The sequence below is a fragment of the Microplitis demolitor genome, chromosome 3, assembly GCF_026212275.2.
Source record: "Microplitis demolitor isolate Queensland-Clemson2020A chromosome 3, iyMicDemo2.1a, whole genome shotgun sequence".
Taxonomy (NCBI): domain Eukaryota; kingdom Metazoa; phylum Arthropoda; class Insecta; order Hymenoptera; family Braconidae; genus Microplitis; species Microplitis demolitor.
This window is the reverse complement of record NC_068547.1, coordinates 18,262,936-18,281,446: the sequence shown is the minus strand read 5'-3', so window position 1 is coordinate 18,281,446 and position 18,511 is coordinate 18,262,936. Positions and strand designations below refer to the sequence as shown.

General features: G+C 26.8%; 5 protein-coding genes across 5 annotated transcripts; 3 read left to right on the top strand and 2 right to left on the bottom strand.

Annotated features, from left to right (window-relative positions):
* Positions 1-229: 229 nt before the first annotated feature.
* Positions 230-1,162, bottom strand: LOC103572965 (prefoldin subunit 1). The gene has a single exon (XM_008551801.3). The coding sequence runs from the start codon at positions 978-980 to the stop codon at positions 612-614; it is 369 nt and encodes a 122-aa protein (XP_008550023.1). The 5' UTR covers positions 981-1,162; the 3' UTR covers positions 230-611.
* A 625-nt stretch (positions 1,163-1,787) lies between these two features.
* On the top strand, positions 1,788-6,186 carry LOC128667257 (uncharacterized). The gene is made up of 4 exons (XM_053737420.1): positions 1,788-2,083; positions 3,643-3,719; positions 3,795-4,338; positions 4,832-6,186. Exons 1-4 carry the CDS (start codon positions 2,023-2,025, stop codon positions 6,184-6,186), a joined length of 2,037 nt encoding a protein of 678 aa, XP_053593395.1. The 5' UTR covers positions 1,788-2,022.
* Positions 6,187-6,485: 299 nt separating this feature from the next.
* On the top strand, positions 6,486-9,480 carry LOC128667454 (uncharacterized). Its single transcript, XM_053737419.1, has 3 exons — positions 6,486-7,013; positions 7,089-7,632; positions 8,126-9,480. Exons 1-3 carry the CDS (start codon positions 6,879-6,881, stop codon positions 9,478-9,480), a joined length of 2,034 nt encoding a protein of 677 aa, XP_053593394.1. The 5' UTR covers positions 6,486-6,878.
* Positions 9,481-9,853: 373 nt separating this feature from the next.
* LOC103572982 (uncharacterized) lies at positions 9,854-13,605 on the top strand. The gene is made up of 3 exons (XM_014442696.2): positions 9,854-10,358; positions 10,434-10,977; positions 12,042-13,605. The coding sequence occupies exons 1-3, from the start codon at positions 10,215-10,217 to the stop codon at positions 13,394-13,396; spliced, it is 2,043 nt and encodes a 680-aa protein (XP_014298182.2). The 5' UTR covers positions 9,854-10,214; the 3' UTR covers positions 13,397-13,605.
* An 814-nt stretch (positions 13,606-14,419) lies between these two features.
* Positions 14,420-18,308, bottom strand: LOC103572966 (enhancer of split mgamma protein). Its single transcript, XM_008551802.2, has 4 exons — positions 17,854-18,308; positions 17,529-17,618; positions 16,195-16,464; positions 14,420-16,072 (listed from the first exon to the last, which is right to left on the bottom strand). Exons 1-4 carry the CDS (start codon positions 17,905-17,907, stop codon positions 15,629-15,631), a joined length of 858 nt encoding a protein of 285 aa, XP_008550024.1. The 5' UTR covers positions 17,908-18,308; the 3' UTR covers positions 14,420-15,628.
* Positions 18,309-18,511: the final 203 nt, after the last annotated feature.

The window sequence follows — 18,511 nt, the reverse complement described above, 5'->3', positions numbered from 1 at the left end:
ATCTTCAATGTTTAATTAATTATTTTTTATCTTTGTTTGAAATTAATGTATGTTATTTTTGATTTTTTTTTTTTCTATAAATTAAGGAAAAAAAATAAAATAAAAAATATTATTATAATTAATCGTGATAAATTTTTGGATAATTAAAGTTTTCATGAAGATTTTTATTATTAATTGAAATTTATTCAAATAAAAATAAAGAAAAAACGAATTACAAGTGTTGAGTGATTTAGATTATATGTAATATTCCTAGCGCCAAAATAAATGAAAAATTAATAATTAAATTATTACAATATTTAATTAAAAATTTTATTGATAATTTAAATTTATGATACTGAAGTTAGACGTCTTATAATTTTTAGATTTTTTTAAGAACCACAAATTAAAAAAAAAAAAATATTCTAAAAAATTACACCCTTAGTTTTTTTAATTTTCTAAATGTGCATATTTTTAGTTTTTTTTTTCTCATTAACTTGTTGCAAAAAATTCAAAAATTTCTAATTGTCTCTTAACTTTAGGATGATTTACATTTGAAAAATTGTTTTATTGATGAAAAGATGTAATGATGACTCTTTAGACTGATCTTCAGTTAATTGAATTCATTTGACGGCTTATTTATTCTGCTTCTGCTGAACCATTTCACGGATACTGTCCTTACTCTCTTGCAAGCTCTGTGTTAATTTTGTTTTATTATTTTCGAGAGTTGATATTTTTTCATCTGCGTTTTTTATCCTTGTCTGAAGCCCCGATTTAATGCTGGCGATGTCGTCAAGTAAAAACATTCTGCCTACGGACTCGTAAGTTTTTGTATTTGCTGGTAAATTGGCAACTTCGGCGATTGTTAATTCAGACCTTTGCTTAGACCTTTTGAGTGAATCTATTTGCAAATCCGCTAACTTTATTTTTTGTGCCGTATCTGTTACTTTTTCTTGTAATTCACTGAAGGCTTTTACTAATTCTTCATCACGTGCACGTGCCATTTTTATTTATTTTTTTGTAAGTTTTATTCTTCAATTTAACAAAACAAATATTCAAACAGTAAAATTGTTGACTAAGATAATAGCAAACTTCCGAAAATTATTAATTATTTGTACACAAATTAATTATACAGTTTTTTTATGGTTAGGTTTTATTTGGCAATGTAATTTTATAGTATATTGTCAGAAATATTTGGAGAGTCATCTGGTTATGGTATTTTATCATTTTTTTCCATTGCGACAGTTGGTAATAAAGGAATATTGTTTTTAATTTATACCGGTAATTTATTTATTGATTATTGATATATTTGACTTTTATATCAGAAGTTTGAGTAATGAGACGTAGATATTGTTGTAATGAAATTCTTAACATTTGAGTTTATTTAATTTAATCTGCAGAGGTGCAAGTAAAGTGAAAAATAAAAATGCACAGAAATTGAATTATTATTAAAATAGAATGCTCGGGAAAATTCTCTAAAATTAGTGAAATTTACTGTGAATCAATGGATACTCATTATTTCTTTAACCCGATTTTCAATTCAATCTAATTCACGGACAAAACCGAAAACCTAAAATAGAGTCTTTAGCGTTGCCGCACAAGTAATAAGAATAATTAATAAATTATTGTTGGAAATAAAAAATTCCGAGTATAATTTTTATTCTGATTAAAATAATTATTGATACAAATAAATTTTAATAAAATTATTAAATTTAAATTTTGAAATTTCGCGCCAAGATGGTGGTACTGCGCGTCACTATATTCAACGTTCAAATGTTTGCGAAAGTGGGGGCGGTCGATGAATCGCTAAGTCGATTGCTTTGTATCAACTGGCGGCCCAATAGCAACAGTCAGTATCATCGAAAATGGTAGTAGCAGTTCAGATAATTCTGTACATTTGAATTGAAACACAATATTGCAGTTAAATTGTGTAAAATTGTGCGTGATTGTAAAATCTATCTTTTATTAATTTCAATTGTGCAATGGGTCTGTGGTGTAGTTAAGTGTTAAGTGTTCCGTGCAAGTGTTAAATGTAGCGAATTCTTGATGCTGATATCTTCCAAGTTCCTGAGCAAAATCATCTGTCATAGTCTGGTGGGAAATAGCAGTTAAGTGACGTTTTTTTAGCTGGAATACACTTGGAGAAATTTAAATCAAATCTCCAAGTGTATTAGGACACCCTTCTGTATATTATTTCTCCGCCAAGGTTTGTTCAAACACTCTAGTGTTTTTTTTTGTAACTTTTTAAATATTCTTCTATCATATTCTGCCGCCATTTTATTTTGACGTACGATTTTTAGTCTACTCCGATTTCTAATAATTTATTTTTCAAATATTTAAATTTACCGCGCAAGTAATAATAATTATTAATAACTCGTCTCCGAGAAAAATTGTTTTAAAATTCTCATTTACTCTGCAAGTGCAACAAAGATAGTCCAGTTTTTTTTCTGAGTGTGAGAATGAGGTCCAGTGACGTTTTCCCTTAAGTAAGATAAGATACCCAGTCACCGATGATAAAATTAGAACCCGATCACTCATGTATTAGTATATTTATATTTAGTAAAATTTGATAAATATAAAGACAAATACATCAGTGATCGGATACTCGGTTTTTTACTTCACATTTGAATATATAACGATATTAATTTTCTTCAACAAAATTGTTTTTTTTCAACAAAAATCGATAACATCTACAGATATCTGTAGTCTGAAAAATAAATTTTTTTTTTATGAATTCACGAAAACGAAATTTTGGCTAAAATTTAACATTTTTCTTTTCTAGAGTTTGATAATTTGCTTTGTCTAGCTTTGGCCTTCATAGATTCTAATAATACCTCCAATTAATTCCAATAAACTTTTAATCGGATTTCTAATTAGGGGAGTATCTGTTTCCGCTATGAATCAAATTTCTAATTTTTGAATTTTACGGGAAATAGAGATGGGGAAGTTTGACTTAGATAAATTTATAAGTCTAGGATTAATTAATTAACTTGGTGGAAATAATAATCTGCATATTGATTAAAATTTATATTAACATGTATTATTACAAATATAATTAAGCTGTAAAAAATACATTTCAACTGTTGAAAAATATTTTGTTCGACTTTACACATTTTCTAAGCGTGATAACAATCGATGCGTGTATGTTATGACTTATTGTTATCATTGGAATTTTACTAGTCGAACATAAAGCAGACTATTTGATGAAAGATTAGAAAAAAATAAAGATAATAAGGGTGAAAAACATAAAAACGTTAATTATTTCTTTTGTTGAAATATTAAATTTGCAAGTTCTCGGAAACAAATTATGGCGAGCGACCTACATGACGTGTCTTTTTCCCGGGGTATGTAAAGAGAACATAGGCATGGACTATTTTTTGCGTTGTCAGGGACAATTGTTACAACCAACAAATAAGTCAGTATCTGATGCACTAAACGAGTAACGTTCATTCGAAGCCTTGACTTTTAGCCAGTCGGATGTGTTATATTTTAACTCCAATTATTTTAATCACGGGCGATGACAGTAAATTAATTTTATAGCTGTAATCATAACTATTTTGTAAACCGAGTTCTTATTTTCTCTACTTAAAAAATATTAAATTATTAAAATGAGCGCAATTGTGTGGACTAATAAAATGGTTCTTTGTTTTTATTTTTTATTTATAGTTAATGTTAAATGCAGTGGTATAAATTTTATCAAACTGCCATCAAAAAGTTCATCTTCACACCTATATGATCATGCGGTAATTTAAATGATCATTTTTTTATATTTTTAATAATAAATAGTTAACTTATTCGATTTTAATTATTATCAACAGAGGCAGTTACTAGGAATGTGTTTCAACAATAAATTTAATTCGATTATCATAACCGCTGATTTAGCTGAAGATAATGAAATGCATCGAATTAAAAATATGTGGAATGCTGATGATAGTAGTTCATCGGTAATAGTAATTGACGGAAATTATAAACCGACTAAAATTCAAATTAACCATCGCTCTTACCCATCGTATATATTATCAGTGAATTCAATTGATACACTTAAAACACTTATTGGTAAACTGAAACTATCAAGTACATGGAGTATCACGTCAATTTTTTTAATTCTCGGCACTGCAAAAGTGTCTTGTACTGATGCCGGCAAAGTACTTGGATTATTATGGGAACAAGATTTATTATTGGCGTATTTTTTGTGTAAAAAATCTGTTGATGATAATGATAACGATACGATAACTATTTATACGCTAAATCCATTCACTAACTATGCACCACCGCTTTGGCAAGAGGCTGAAACAATAAATACTGTTGATGATGAATGCGACAATAAAAAATTGACTTTATACAAGCAACCTATGATAAAAGGTATTCATCATTATTATTAATATTTTACAACATAATTAGATAAATAATAAAACTAGTCTGTTTATATATTTATAAAAAAAAACATTGTGTAGGGAAAAAAATGTTGTTGATGATTTAAATGGTATCTTTCTATTGACATTTTTTAATTAGATGTAAATTTTATAAGCAATTTTGCTAATGATTTAGAAAGAAAAATATTTCATTTTTTTTACACAGAAAAAAGGGTTTCTTGGCGCAAAAAATACATACTTGTCCCAAAAGTTTTTTTTATATGGCTTAAGGAAATTTTTTTTCACCCCAAAAAAATTTTAGTTTTTAATTCATGATGCAAAAAATTTCTTGGGGAAACAAGAATTTTTTCGGAGCGTTATTAACTATTATTATTAATATTAATTATGGCAATATCATCGAATTAGAATATCCTTAACAAATTCAAATATCGATTGCATCTCTACTAGTAATAAATTACAAATTAAATACTTTTCATTTACAGACAGTAAAATTTGTCGAAATATTACCTTTGACAAAACTGGACGTTTAGATGGTTATAAAATAAAAATGACGTTGTTTCACACATTACCCAATACTACTCGCGATCACGTAATAAATATCAAAGATACACCTTATAAACCGCTGTATAGTAAAGAAGACATGACGGGTCCATACGATTTATCACCATATTTGAATGCTACCAGTTCATTCTATATCATTCATGAAAGTTTTCAAGCAGATGCAATTAAAAATGGTTATATAGATTCATTAGTTAATAGGAACAATAAATACGATATACACGACTCAAAAATGCCATTGGCAGATGCTAATTATGAGTTAACAGATATAATAACACAATATTACGAAGAAACTTTTTCTATATTAATAAAAAAATCAGATTATTTTACAATTATTGAAGAAGTCAATAACCAATATAATATCCAGTTCATAATCATGACAATTATAATATTATTATTAATAACTGCACTAATGGTAATCATTAATAAAACTGATATTGGTTGGGCTGTAATGGATGTTGTTAAAATGTCACTGAGTATGGGAGCATTGACGCCAATGGATAAATTATCTATGCGTATTACTTTCTTCACTGCTTTTATATTTTTTTTCACAACAATGCCCGAATTTCAAGGACAAATTTCAGCGATATTGTCAAAATCCACCCAGCGGAATGTTGAACATTTAAAGGACTTGTACGACAATAATTACCATATTTGGTACGATGAACGATTACAAAAGAATATTATTGAGGAAAAATTGTGGATAACGGATGATGATAAAAAATACTTACATCCGAGCAATGGGATAAATATGTTTACATGTGTAATGAATGCACAAGGGGATTCAAGAATTGCGTGTATTTATCCATCAAAATTCATATTAACATTTGCTTCACAGTTAAAAAACTTGCATGTTTTAAAAAGTCCAGTATTTAGAAACTATAACGTTTATTGGTCCCGAAAGAATTGGGTATTAAAGAATAGGTTTGATAAAATCGCGACGATGCCAGTAGAAGCGGGTTTTCAATATTATTCGCACAAAAAAAGAATAAGTAATATACTAAATAAAATGAAAAAGATTGACAAAATTAAGAATGCCCAGAAATATGATCAATTGGATTTTTATAGTTTTGAACATACTTATATTTTTATGGGTATAAGTTTACTATGGGTTTTTATTATTTTTGGTATTGAAATACTTTTACATAATTATTCTAGACTTTATAGACAGTTTAAAATGAGAAATTGCAAGAAAAAAAGTAAATCGTTGAGATCACAACCGAGAATTGTTTTTTTTCCCGGGCGAATGGTACTTCTTAATAATCGCGAAGAAGTTTAATGTATATATATATATATATATATATATATATATATATATATATATATATATATAGTCAGATCGATTAATTTAAGTAATGGAAATAATAATTTATGTATTGGTCAATGTTTATATTAATTTGTAATCAAAACTGGAAATAAGTTATAAAAAAAATTAATTTTACTTGTCAAAATATATTTTATTTTACTATTAAAATTAAAAATAGAATAAATCATCGATCTGAGAATGTCATAATTTATTATTATTATTACAATTTTACTACTGGAACGTAAATCGTACTATAACTGATGAAAGATTAGAATAAAAATAAAGATAATAACGGAAAAAAATATCATTGCTATCGTCAGTTGAGATTATAAAAATATATTTTTTAATGGGACATTAAATTTGCGAGTTCTGGGTAACTAGTTTTTGCTGCAGATCCACATGATGTGTCTTTTTCCGGGACGTTTAAATTTTTTTTTTGCTTTACCAGGGGCAATTGTCATGACCATTGAATGGCAGTAGCTGATGCACAATACGAGTGTTGTTCATTCGAAGCCTTGACTTTTAGCCAGTCGGATGTGTTATATTTTAACTCCAATTATTTTAATCACGGGCGATGACAGTAAATTAATTTTATAGCTGTAATCATAACTATTTTGTAAACCGAGTTCTTATTTTCTCTACTTAAAAAATATTAAATTATTAAAATGAGCGCAATTGTGTGGACTAATAAAATGGTTCTTTGTTTTTATTTTTTATTTATAGTTAATGTTAAATGCAGTGGTATAAATTTTATCAAACTGCCATCAAAAAGTTCATCTTCACACCTATATGATCATGCGGTAATTTAAATGATCATTTTTTTATATTTTTAATAATAAATAGTTAACTTATTCGATTTTAATTATTATCAACAGAGGCAGTTACTAGGAATGTGTTTCAACAATAAATTTAATTCGATTATCATAACCGCTGATTTAGCTGAAGATAATGAAATGCATCGAATTAAAAATATGTGGAATGCTGATGATAGTAGTTCATCGGTAATAGTAATTGACGGAAATTATAAACCGACTAAAATTCAAATTAACCATCGCTCTTACCCATCGTATATATTATCAGTGAATTCAATTGATACACTTAAAACACTTATTGGTAAACTGAAACTATCAAGTACATGGAGTATCACGTCAATTTTTTTAATTCTCGGCACTGCAAAAGTGTCTTGTACTGATGCCGGCAAAGTACTTGGATTATTATGGGAACAAGATTTATTATTGGCGTATTTTTTGTGTAAAAAATCTGTTGATGATAATGATAACGATACGATAACTATTTATACGCTAAATCCATTCACTAACTATGCACCACCGCTTTGGCAAGAGGCTGAAACAATAAATACTGTTGATGATGAATGCGACAATAAAAAATTGACTTTATACAAGCAACCTATGATAAAAGGTATTCATCATTATTATTAATATTTTACAACATAATTAGATAAATAATAAAACTAGTCTGTTTATATATTTATAAAAAAAAACATTGTGTAGGGAAAAAAATGTTGTTGATGATTTAAATGGTATCTTTCTATTGACATTTTTTAATTAGATGTAAATTTTATAAGCAATTTTGCTAATGATTTAGAAAGAAAAATATTTCATTTTTTTTACACAGAAAAAAGGGTTTCTTGGCGCAAAAAATACATACTTGTCCCAAAAGTTTTTTTTATATGGCTTAAGGAAATTTTTTTTCACCCCAAAAAAATTTTAGTTTTTAATTCATGATGCAAAAAATTTCTTGGGGAAACAAGAATTTTTTCGGAGCGTTATTAACTATTATTATTAATATTAATTATGGCAATATCATCGAATTAGAATATCCTTAACAAATTCAAATATCGATTGCATCTCTACTAGTAATAAATTACAAATTAAATACTTTTCATTTACAGACAGTAAAATTTGTCGAAATATTACCTTTGACAAAACTGGACGTTTAGATGGTTATAAAATAAAAATGACGTTGTTTCACACATTACCCAATACTACTCGCGATCACGTAATAAATATCAAAGATACACCTTATAAATCGCTGTATGGTAAAGAAGACATGACGGGTTCATACGATTTATCACCATATTTGAATGCTACCAGTTCATTCTATATCATTCATGAAAGTTTTCAAGCAGATGCAATTAAAAATGGTTATATAGATTCATTAGTTAATAGGAACAATAAATACGATATACACGACTCAAAAATGCCATTGGCAGATGCTAATTATGAGTTAACAGATATAATAACACAATATTACGAAGAAACTTTTTCTATATTAATAAAAAAATCAGATTATTTTACAATTATTGAAGAAGTCAATAACCAATATAATATCCAGTTCATAATCATGACAATTATAATATTATTATTAATAACTGCACTAATGGTAATCATTAATAAAACTGATATTGGTTGGGCTGTAATGGATGTTGTTAAAATGTCACTGAGTATGGGAGCATTGACGCCAATGGATAAATTATCTATGCGTATTACTTTCTTCACTGCTTTTATATTTTTTTTCACAACAATGCCCGAATTTCAAGGACAAATTTCAGCGATATTGTCAAAATCCACCCAGCGGAATGTTGAACATTTAAAGGACTTGTACGACAATAATTACCATATTTGGTACGATGAACGATTACAAAAGAATATTATTGAGGAAAAATTGTGGATAACGGATGATGATAAAAAATACTTACATCCGAGCAATGGGATAAATATGTTTACATGTGTAATGAATGCACAAGGGGATTCAAGAATTGCGTGTATTTATCCATCAAAATTCATATTAACATTTGCTTCACAGTTAAAAAACTTGCATGTTTTAAAAAGTCCAGTATTTAGAAACTATAACGTTTATTGGTCCCGAAAGAATTGGGTATTAAAGAATAGGTTTGATAAAATCGCGACGATGCCAGTAGAAGCGGGTTTTCAATATTATTCGCACAAAAAAAGAATAAGTAATATACTAAATAAAATGAAAAAGATTGACAAAATTAAGAATGCCCAGAAATATGATCAATTGGATTTTTATAGTTTTGAACATACTTATATTTTTATGGGTATAAGTTTACTATGGGTTTTTATTATTTTTGGTATTGAAATACTTTTACATAATTATTCTAGACTTTATAGACAGTTTAAAATGAGAAATTGCAAGAAAAAAAGTAAATCGTTGAGATCACAACCGAGAATTGTTTTTTTTCCCGGGCGAATGGTACTTCTTAATAATCGCGAAGAAGTTTAATGTATATATATATATATATATATATATATATATATATATATATATATATATATATATATATATATATATATATATATATATATATATATATATATATAGTCAGATCGATTAATTTAAGTAATGGAAATAATAATTTATGTATTGGTCAATGTTTATATTAATTTGTAATCAAAACTGGAAATAAGTTATAAAAAAAATTAATTTTACTTGTCAAAATATATTTTATTTTACTATTAAAATTAAAAATAGAATAAATCATCGATCTGAGAATGTCATAATTTATTATTATTATTACAATTTTACTACTGGAACGTAAATCGTACTATAACTGATGAAAGATTAGAATAAAAATAAAGATAATAACGGAAAAAAATATCATTGCTATCGTCAGTTGAGATTATAAAAATATATTTTTTAATGGGACATTAAATTTGCGAGTTCTGGGTAACTTGTTTTTGCTGCAGATCCACATGATGTGTCTTTTTCCGGGACGTTTAAATTATTTTTTTGCTTTACCAGGGGCAATTGTCATGACCATTGAATGGCAGTAGCTGATGCACAATACGAGTGTTGTTCATTCGCAATCTTGACTCTTAGCTGTTTAGATGTGTTATATTTTAAGTCCAATTATTCTAAGCACATGCCAAGGCAAAGAAAATAAATTCATTTTATATCGCTATAATTATAAATAGTTTGTAATCGTTTTTCTAATTTTTTCTACTTAAAAATTACAAATGATTCAAATGCGCGCAATTGTGTGGATTAACAAAATTGTTCTTTGTTTTTATTTTTTATTTATTGTTAATGTTAAATGCAGTGGTATAAATTTTATCAAACTGCCATCAAAAAGTTCATCTTCACACCTATATGATCATGCGGTAATTTAAATGATCATTTTTTTATATTTTTAATAATAAATAGTTAACTTATTTGATTTTAATTATTATCAACAGAGGCAGTTACTAGGAATGTGTTTCAACAATAAATTTAATTCGATTATCATAACCGCTGATTTAGCTGAAGATAATGAAATGCATCGAATTAAAAATATGTGGAATGCTGATGATAGTAGTTCATCGGTAATAGTAATTGACGGAAATTATAAACCGACTAAAATTCAAATTAACCATCGCTCTTACCCATCGTATATATTATCAGTGAATTCAATTGATACACTTAAAACACTTATTGGTAAACTGAAACTATCAAGTACATGGAGTATCACGTCAATTTTTTTAATTCTCGGCACTGCAAAAGTGTCTTGTACTGATGCCGGCAAAGTACTTGGATTATTATGGGAACAAGATTTATTATTGGCGTATTTTTTGTGTAAAAAATCTGTTGATGATAATGATAACGATACGACAACTATTTATACGCTAAATCCATTCACTAACTTTGCACCACCGCTTTGGCAAGAGGCTGAAACAATAAATACTTTTGATGATGAAGGCGACAATAAAAATTGGACTTTATACAAGCAACCTATGATAAAAGGTATTCATCATTATTATTAATATTTTACAACATAATTAGATAAATAAGAAAGCTACACAGAGATAAATTTATAGTAACAATCACAATAGATGAGAATAGTTCCCATAACGCCTGGTAATCGGTTTTTTAAAATAATGATTATAGGAACGGTCCTATACAAAATTATGGTAACCATTTCCATCAATATAGTTTTCATTCCTGTACGATATGAGAGCAGTTCCTATGAAATTACATTGAGAGTTCTTATGTAATTATGGTAATCGTTTCCATAGTACTATGGTAACATTTACCATAATATTATGGTTACCATTACTATGTATTATGGTATTGATTCCTATATAGTATTGAAATCACTGCTATAGTAGATGATGATTGTAACATAACCATAATAGCATGGGAATTATTACTATAGTGGTATAGAAACAATTATCATTATATTATGGGAATGGTTGTCATGATGTATAGAATTCATTCCCGTACGCACCTTGTAACCGCCATAAAATATATAGGATCTATTCCTATACGATTTTGGAGACTATTCCTATGAGCATTGTAATCATTACCATAATTCAATAACTATACGATATAGGAACTATTACCATAATTATAGGAATTGTTCTCACAGTTATGAAAGCTTCTCACAAAAATAATAAGTATATAGCCTATAATTCTTAGTAATTATTACCATAAAGTTATAGGTTGAGATTTGATAAACGTATACTAGAAACGGTTACCATAATTTTTTTACGGGGTTGTTTGTTTATTAAAAAAAAAAATATGATGTAGGTAAAAAAAATTTCGTTTATTATTTAAATGGTAATTTTTGAATTATTTCTTTTTGATTAGAAGTAAAGTTTGAGCAATTTTATGTGTAACTTGAATAAAAATAACTTAAAATCAAATTAACTCGTGAAAAATATTGAGTATTTTAATTTTAACATCAATTAGTATAGATCGTTTAGTAATAAAATAAAAAACATAAAATTGGAATAGATTTGACAAATTTTAATATCAATTGCAACTGCACTAATAACAAATTATAAATTAAATATTTTCATTTACAGACAGTAAACTTTGTCGAAATATTACCTTTGACAAAACTGGACGTTTAGATGGTTATAAAATAAAAATGACGTATTTTAATACATTACCCAATACTACTCGCGATCACGTAATAAATATCAAAGATACACCTTATAAACCGACGTATAGTAAAGGAGAAATGACGGGTCCATACGATTTATCACCATATTTGAATGCTACCAGTTCATTCTATATCATTCATAAAAGTTTTCAAGCAGATGCAATTAAAAATGGTTATATAGATTCATTAGTTAATAGGAACAATAAATACGATATTCACAACTCAAAAATGCTATTGGCAGATGCTAATTATGAGTTAACAGATATAATAACACAATATTACGAAGAAACTTTTTCTATATTAATAAAAAAATCAGATTATTTTACAATTATTGAAGAAGTCAATAACCAATATAATATCCAGTTTATAATCATGACAATTATAATATTATTATTAATAACTGCACTAATGGTAATCATTAATAAAACTGATATTGGTTGGGCTGTAATGGATGTTGTTAAAATGTCACTGAGTATGGGAGCATTGACGCCAATGGATAAATTATCTATGCGTATTACTTTCTTCACTGCTTTTATATTTTTTTTCACAACAATGCCCGAATTTCAAGGACAAATTTCAGCGATATTGTCAAAATCCACCCAGCGGAATGTTGAACATTTAAAGGACTTGTACGACAATAATTACCATATTTGGTACGATGAACGATTACAAAAGAATATTATTGAGGAAAAATTGTGGATAACGGATGATGATAAAAAATACTTACATCCGAGCAATGGGATAAATATGTTTAGATGTGTAATGAATGCACAAGGGGATTCAAGAATTGCGTGTATTTATCCATCAAAATTCATATTAACATTTGCTTCACATTTAAAAAACTTGCATGTTTTAAAAAGTCCAGTATTTAGAAACTATAACGTTTATTGGTCCCGAAAGAATTGGGTATTAAAGAATAGGTTTGATAAAATCGCGACGATGCCAGTAGAAGCGGGTTTTCTATATTATTCGGACAAAAAAAGAATAAATAATATACTAAATAAAATGAAAAAGATTGACAAAATTAAGAATGCCCAGAAATATAATCAATTGGATTTTAATAGTTTTGAACATACTTATATTTTTATGGGTATAAGTTTACTATGGGTTTTTATTATTTTTGGTATTGAAATACTTTTACATAATTATTCTAGACTTTATAGACAGTTTAAAATGAGAAATTGCAAGAAAAAAAGTAAATCGTTGAGATCACAACCGAGAATTGTTTTTTTTCCCGGGCGAATGGTACTTCTTAATAATCGCGAAGACGTTTAAAAAATTGCCTTTCTTTTTCTTCCGCATAGTTAGCGAATTCTAAATTCATGTATAACATATAACAATTCTGCTTTCTTTTTCAATTCTTTCTTGCAATATAGGATTGTCGTTTATTGACTACTTTTTAAATTTTCAAGTGAGCTGTGCACGTTTGGATTTCCCAATTTTTATTATGTATAATTATATAGTTCTAAGTGTTACTCAAAAAAATTAATTGATTGTTTGTTTTTCGGATAGTGATAAAAAATCATTTTTAAAAAATAGTATTGCTATTTATTAATTATATTGCAATTACTTCGTTTTTCTCTTGACTGAGTTTGTGTTCCTGAAAATAATTAATTAAATAATAATAATTATTGTTAACAATTATGGTTGAGTGTGATCAATAATTGTGTTTTAATTTTCATGTATTGAATTTGCTTCAATGAGTGAATAAAAATTATAATTAATCAATTTATCGTTTATTATTATTAAAAAAAAAAAAAAAAACTAAATTCATAATGTCAAATTTTTTTTACTCAATTAAAATAATATATTTTTAAATGAACAAAATTTAAACTGAGTGTGCTATCATATATTTATTAATTGAAATTACTACCATTTAAAAATACTTACCGTTATTCACTTCCGTTAATTAATTTAATAAAAATTCAAGTCTCGTAAGTAAAAAAAAAATCTCATTTAATTAACAATAGTAAGCTTTAAATTTATTTATAAATAGTTGATTTATTTAATATTTTTCATTGATCACAGGTGAATTGTATCACAAAAATGTGAGTATATAAAATCGAATTCTTAGAAAAATATCATATAAATAATGTATTTTAAAAAATTAATAAATTACTCCAATAAAAAAAAGATATAACTGAGAACATAATTATAAATTATTGTAACTCACTTAAACAAGTTAATTATTTTAATTATAATTAATACTTAAAATTAATAAACAATAGATATCTCTAAAACTAATACAATTTATCGTATTAATAATTAACACATAGCAGTATCATGATATTGATTTTAATTAATTAAGTTAAAGCCATGTACCAAAACGTTTGCTCATATTTATCATAACTCTTAAATAAATTGATAGTTTTAAGAAAGTTATTCCTAATGTAGAACGCATTTTTGATTAATTTGTTTAATTAATTATTATGATAATATTAACAAAAATTATGAGTATTAATTATTGCAATATATCATATCGTGTTACTAATTCCATAAGGATCTAAATTTTTATGTCGTTTTGGCTTTAGCGAGCTTCCTACACTGTAAAAAATTTTCGGAATGGACGCAGATTAAATTCAAGGTGAATGTGGAGCGGATAACTTTTTATTTATTTAATCCCCTCGGAGTGATATTTACTCCGAAGGGGAGTTTATTTTAATATTAAAACTCTAAATCAGAGAATGCGGTTTTAAATAAAATCAAGACTAACCCGCTGCATAAGTAATTTTTTAAAAACTTCAAAACTCTGAGTAACAGAGTGAATTTGGATTTAAATAAAATTCGTAATCACACAGAAAAAATAATAGCTTAAAAATTAGAGTTTTAACAGTAAAAACATTTTTTCGTACTCTCAAGTACAAAATTGTAGCTTATACTATAATTCTCACAATATTTATTAATAATTAGGCTATGAGCTGCAATTTTTATATTATTGAGTTCGAAATGACTATTTTTACTATTCGAACTGTAATTTTTCAAGTATTATTTTTCTGTGCACTACAAATTCACTCCCAATTTCTTACAATGTAGAACCCAAAGGACGTATATTTTTTTACTAGAAATCATTTTGGAGACTTATTTTAGAGCTAAAAATTGAAAAAAATTTTTGAAAGCCAAAAAGGCATACAATTTAACCCATGCGTCCTTTAGGTTTACAAATTATTTTTTTTTAATTTTTATCTCTAAAATAAATTTATCAAACAATTGGCGATGAAAAAAAAATCCTATGCCTTTTTGGATTTAGGGTGCTCCTTAAAGCCAAAAGGGCGAATAAAAATATGTTCTTCTAGAATTAGTAACGCGATAATATTTCGAGTGAAATATAAAAATATAACTGGGCCAGTAAATATTATTTCTGATAGTAAAAATAATAATTCAACTGTGGTCAATAAAATTATCAATAGAATAAACCTATAGTCAATATCTATAACTCATAGTGATTAAAATTTAACGAAATCATTAATAAATACTTATCAATTAATTAAATCATATATTTATTAATAACTACCAAGGCCTCCACATAGTATCAGTATCATCAACATTTTCAACATCTATTTCAATCTCTTCATCACCATCACTCTCATTATTATCATTTCCGTAATTTATCTTTTCTACAATCACAGTTTTACTTAATAATATATCACGATTTATATTGTCATCAACTGATCCTGATACTTGTGGACATTCGGCTTCATTTGATGCCTGAGAACTTACTGGTAAAGTATTATTTATAATTAAATTATTGTTCATATTGTTAATATTATTATTGTCATTAGATATGTTCTGTTTCTCGGATGATGAATCGATTGGAGAGGAAGTGAGTCTGGGCGTCATTGACAGTGACGTTGACGATGATGTTGACGATGACTCCCATAGAGATTGCTGACCGACTTTATGATAATTATCTGGACTAACAATTATCAGAGATGTTTCTTGTACTGGTAATATCTAAAAATAGAAATAAAAATTTAATATTAATTTAGTTATCAAGTTAAGATTATTAACTAATCAGTAATCACTAAGTATGTAATTAGATATATGTATTTTTAGATAGTTTGGTGATAACATACGCAAGTGTTTAATTTTCGTTTCGATTGGAGTCCTGAGGCTAAATGACGAGCTAATTTTTGACCAGACTCGCCCGGAAGCGCGGCGAGATATTTGCATGCTTCGGCGGCGCACTGTCCGAATCCTGATTGCCAACGACTTTCTGCCAATGTTTCTTCGTTCGGTGACGAGGATCCTTCCGATGCTCTGGAAGCTTGGAGTCTTTGAAGATGACGTACAGTGAGTTCTAGAATATCTGCTTTTTCTAATTTACTTATATTTTCACCTTCAGTCTGAAAAAGAATTTTTTTTGTTTTAATATCCCAAATTGTTGACGGACAAATTCTTTTAAATATCATGTTCACGCAATGATTTTTTTTTTTTTGCAAAATGGAACAGAATTAATGTCTTTATATTTTATATTTCATTGAGTTTACATGGTTCTTGTCTGATTACTTGGTAAGTAGTTTTTTCCATAAATAATAATCATCACTTAAATCAGTATTAGACTTGAATACTAAGAATATATCGCATATTAAGTTAGGGATCGTAAATAAATACATAGTTAAAGCAGGAAAGCGCAGGAACTGTGGAAAATCATGATACTAAAGTTAGCTGACGTCTATTAATTTTTTTTGTAAACAATAAATTATAAAAAAAAAAATATTTGAAAAAATTTCACCTGTAGTTTTATAATTTTTTTACATGTGCATTTTTTTAGTTTTTGATTTTTTGTAATTAATTTGTTAAAAAAAAAAATTCGAAAATTACTAATTGTCTGCTAACTTCAGGATCATGGAAAATCCCGTGATGCTGGTTTTTTTTTTTTGCACTGCAAATCTCATTTTTGATTACTTGACAAACATAAACTCATAAATATAATAAAATTTTAGGTAAATATGATAAAGTAGAGCTTCACTTTTTATTAATGAAAAATTTTGTTGTCACTTTAGAGTTGATTATTATTACTTTTTTTTTTTTTAAATTAAATAATAAAAAGAATTATCGAAAAGTATAAATTTTCAGTTAGTTTTCAAAATTTAAAAATAGTAAAAACTGCCGTCTCATTAAATATTTACCAAATTTTATTAAAAAAAAAATTAGTAAATTAAAATGACCAATATAATTCAATTAAAATTTCAATAATTAAAAAAATTATGAAGTTTTTTATAAAATTGATCAGACAATATAAAAATTTAATAAACTTTTTTTTTTACAAAGTTCAACTTTAAACAAACAAAACGTTTTGACAAACAAATAGACGTAAAATACTAATGAATATTTTATTCATGCACTTAAAGATTACTTGCTAACTCCAATTAATTATTAAAATAAAAATAAAAATAAAAATACAAACCTCCAAAGCATCAACCATAAGATTTTTCAATTCCTCCAAACATCTATTAATCCGAGCCCGCCTTTTTCTCTCCAACATTGGCTTCGTAATCTATCAAAATTAACACAACACAAAAATAAAAAAAAAATTTTTTAACAAATAAAAAAAAAAAAAAAAAAAAAAAAAAAATTAATAAACAAAAGTAAAAAGAAATCAATAATAAAAAAAAAAATAAATATATTTCACTACACGTGCGTCATTAAAATTCATCGCAGATGCTCAATAAAATTAATCTTAAAATACTTATCAATAAAAAAATCTTATTAAATAATTACAGCATGGTTACCTTTTTATATTGATGAGTTCTCGATACTGGATAAGGATAATCGTACGCCATCATTGCAATTTTAATTAACGAAAAAAATTAAAAAAATAATTTCGCGCCGTATACGCTGCACACCATTGGTTATATATATACAGATATATTTAATCCATGTAGTTATCAGTGTGTCAATGTCAAGCGCGAATGGTACAATCGACCAAAGTAGAAGACAGTAATTGACATTGAAGGGATATTGAGTGACATTAGACAACAACAAGCGCTCTCCATGGAGTCTCTACACCAACTGACTCAAACTTGCTATACACTCTCCGACAGCCATTCCAACGGAACCCTCCTCTCGCTTTTATCCACATCGAACCCTCGATATATCTACATACATACTATACTTACACATTAACATATATTATTCATCACTAATTTATTTTAAAAGAAAGGTATATAATAATACCTCTAATGACCTCCCACTTGCAACACATTAAAACATTAAATATATATATTTTTTATTATTAGTGTTAATGAATACAATATATATTCTTTTGCTAAGCCAATTTGTAATTCATATATTGCATCAATAAATCATCAATATAAATATTAATCAGTGATTGCATTTATATTCATTATCTCCAGTGATTTGTATGTATAGTGAACGGGGGGAGGGGGA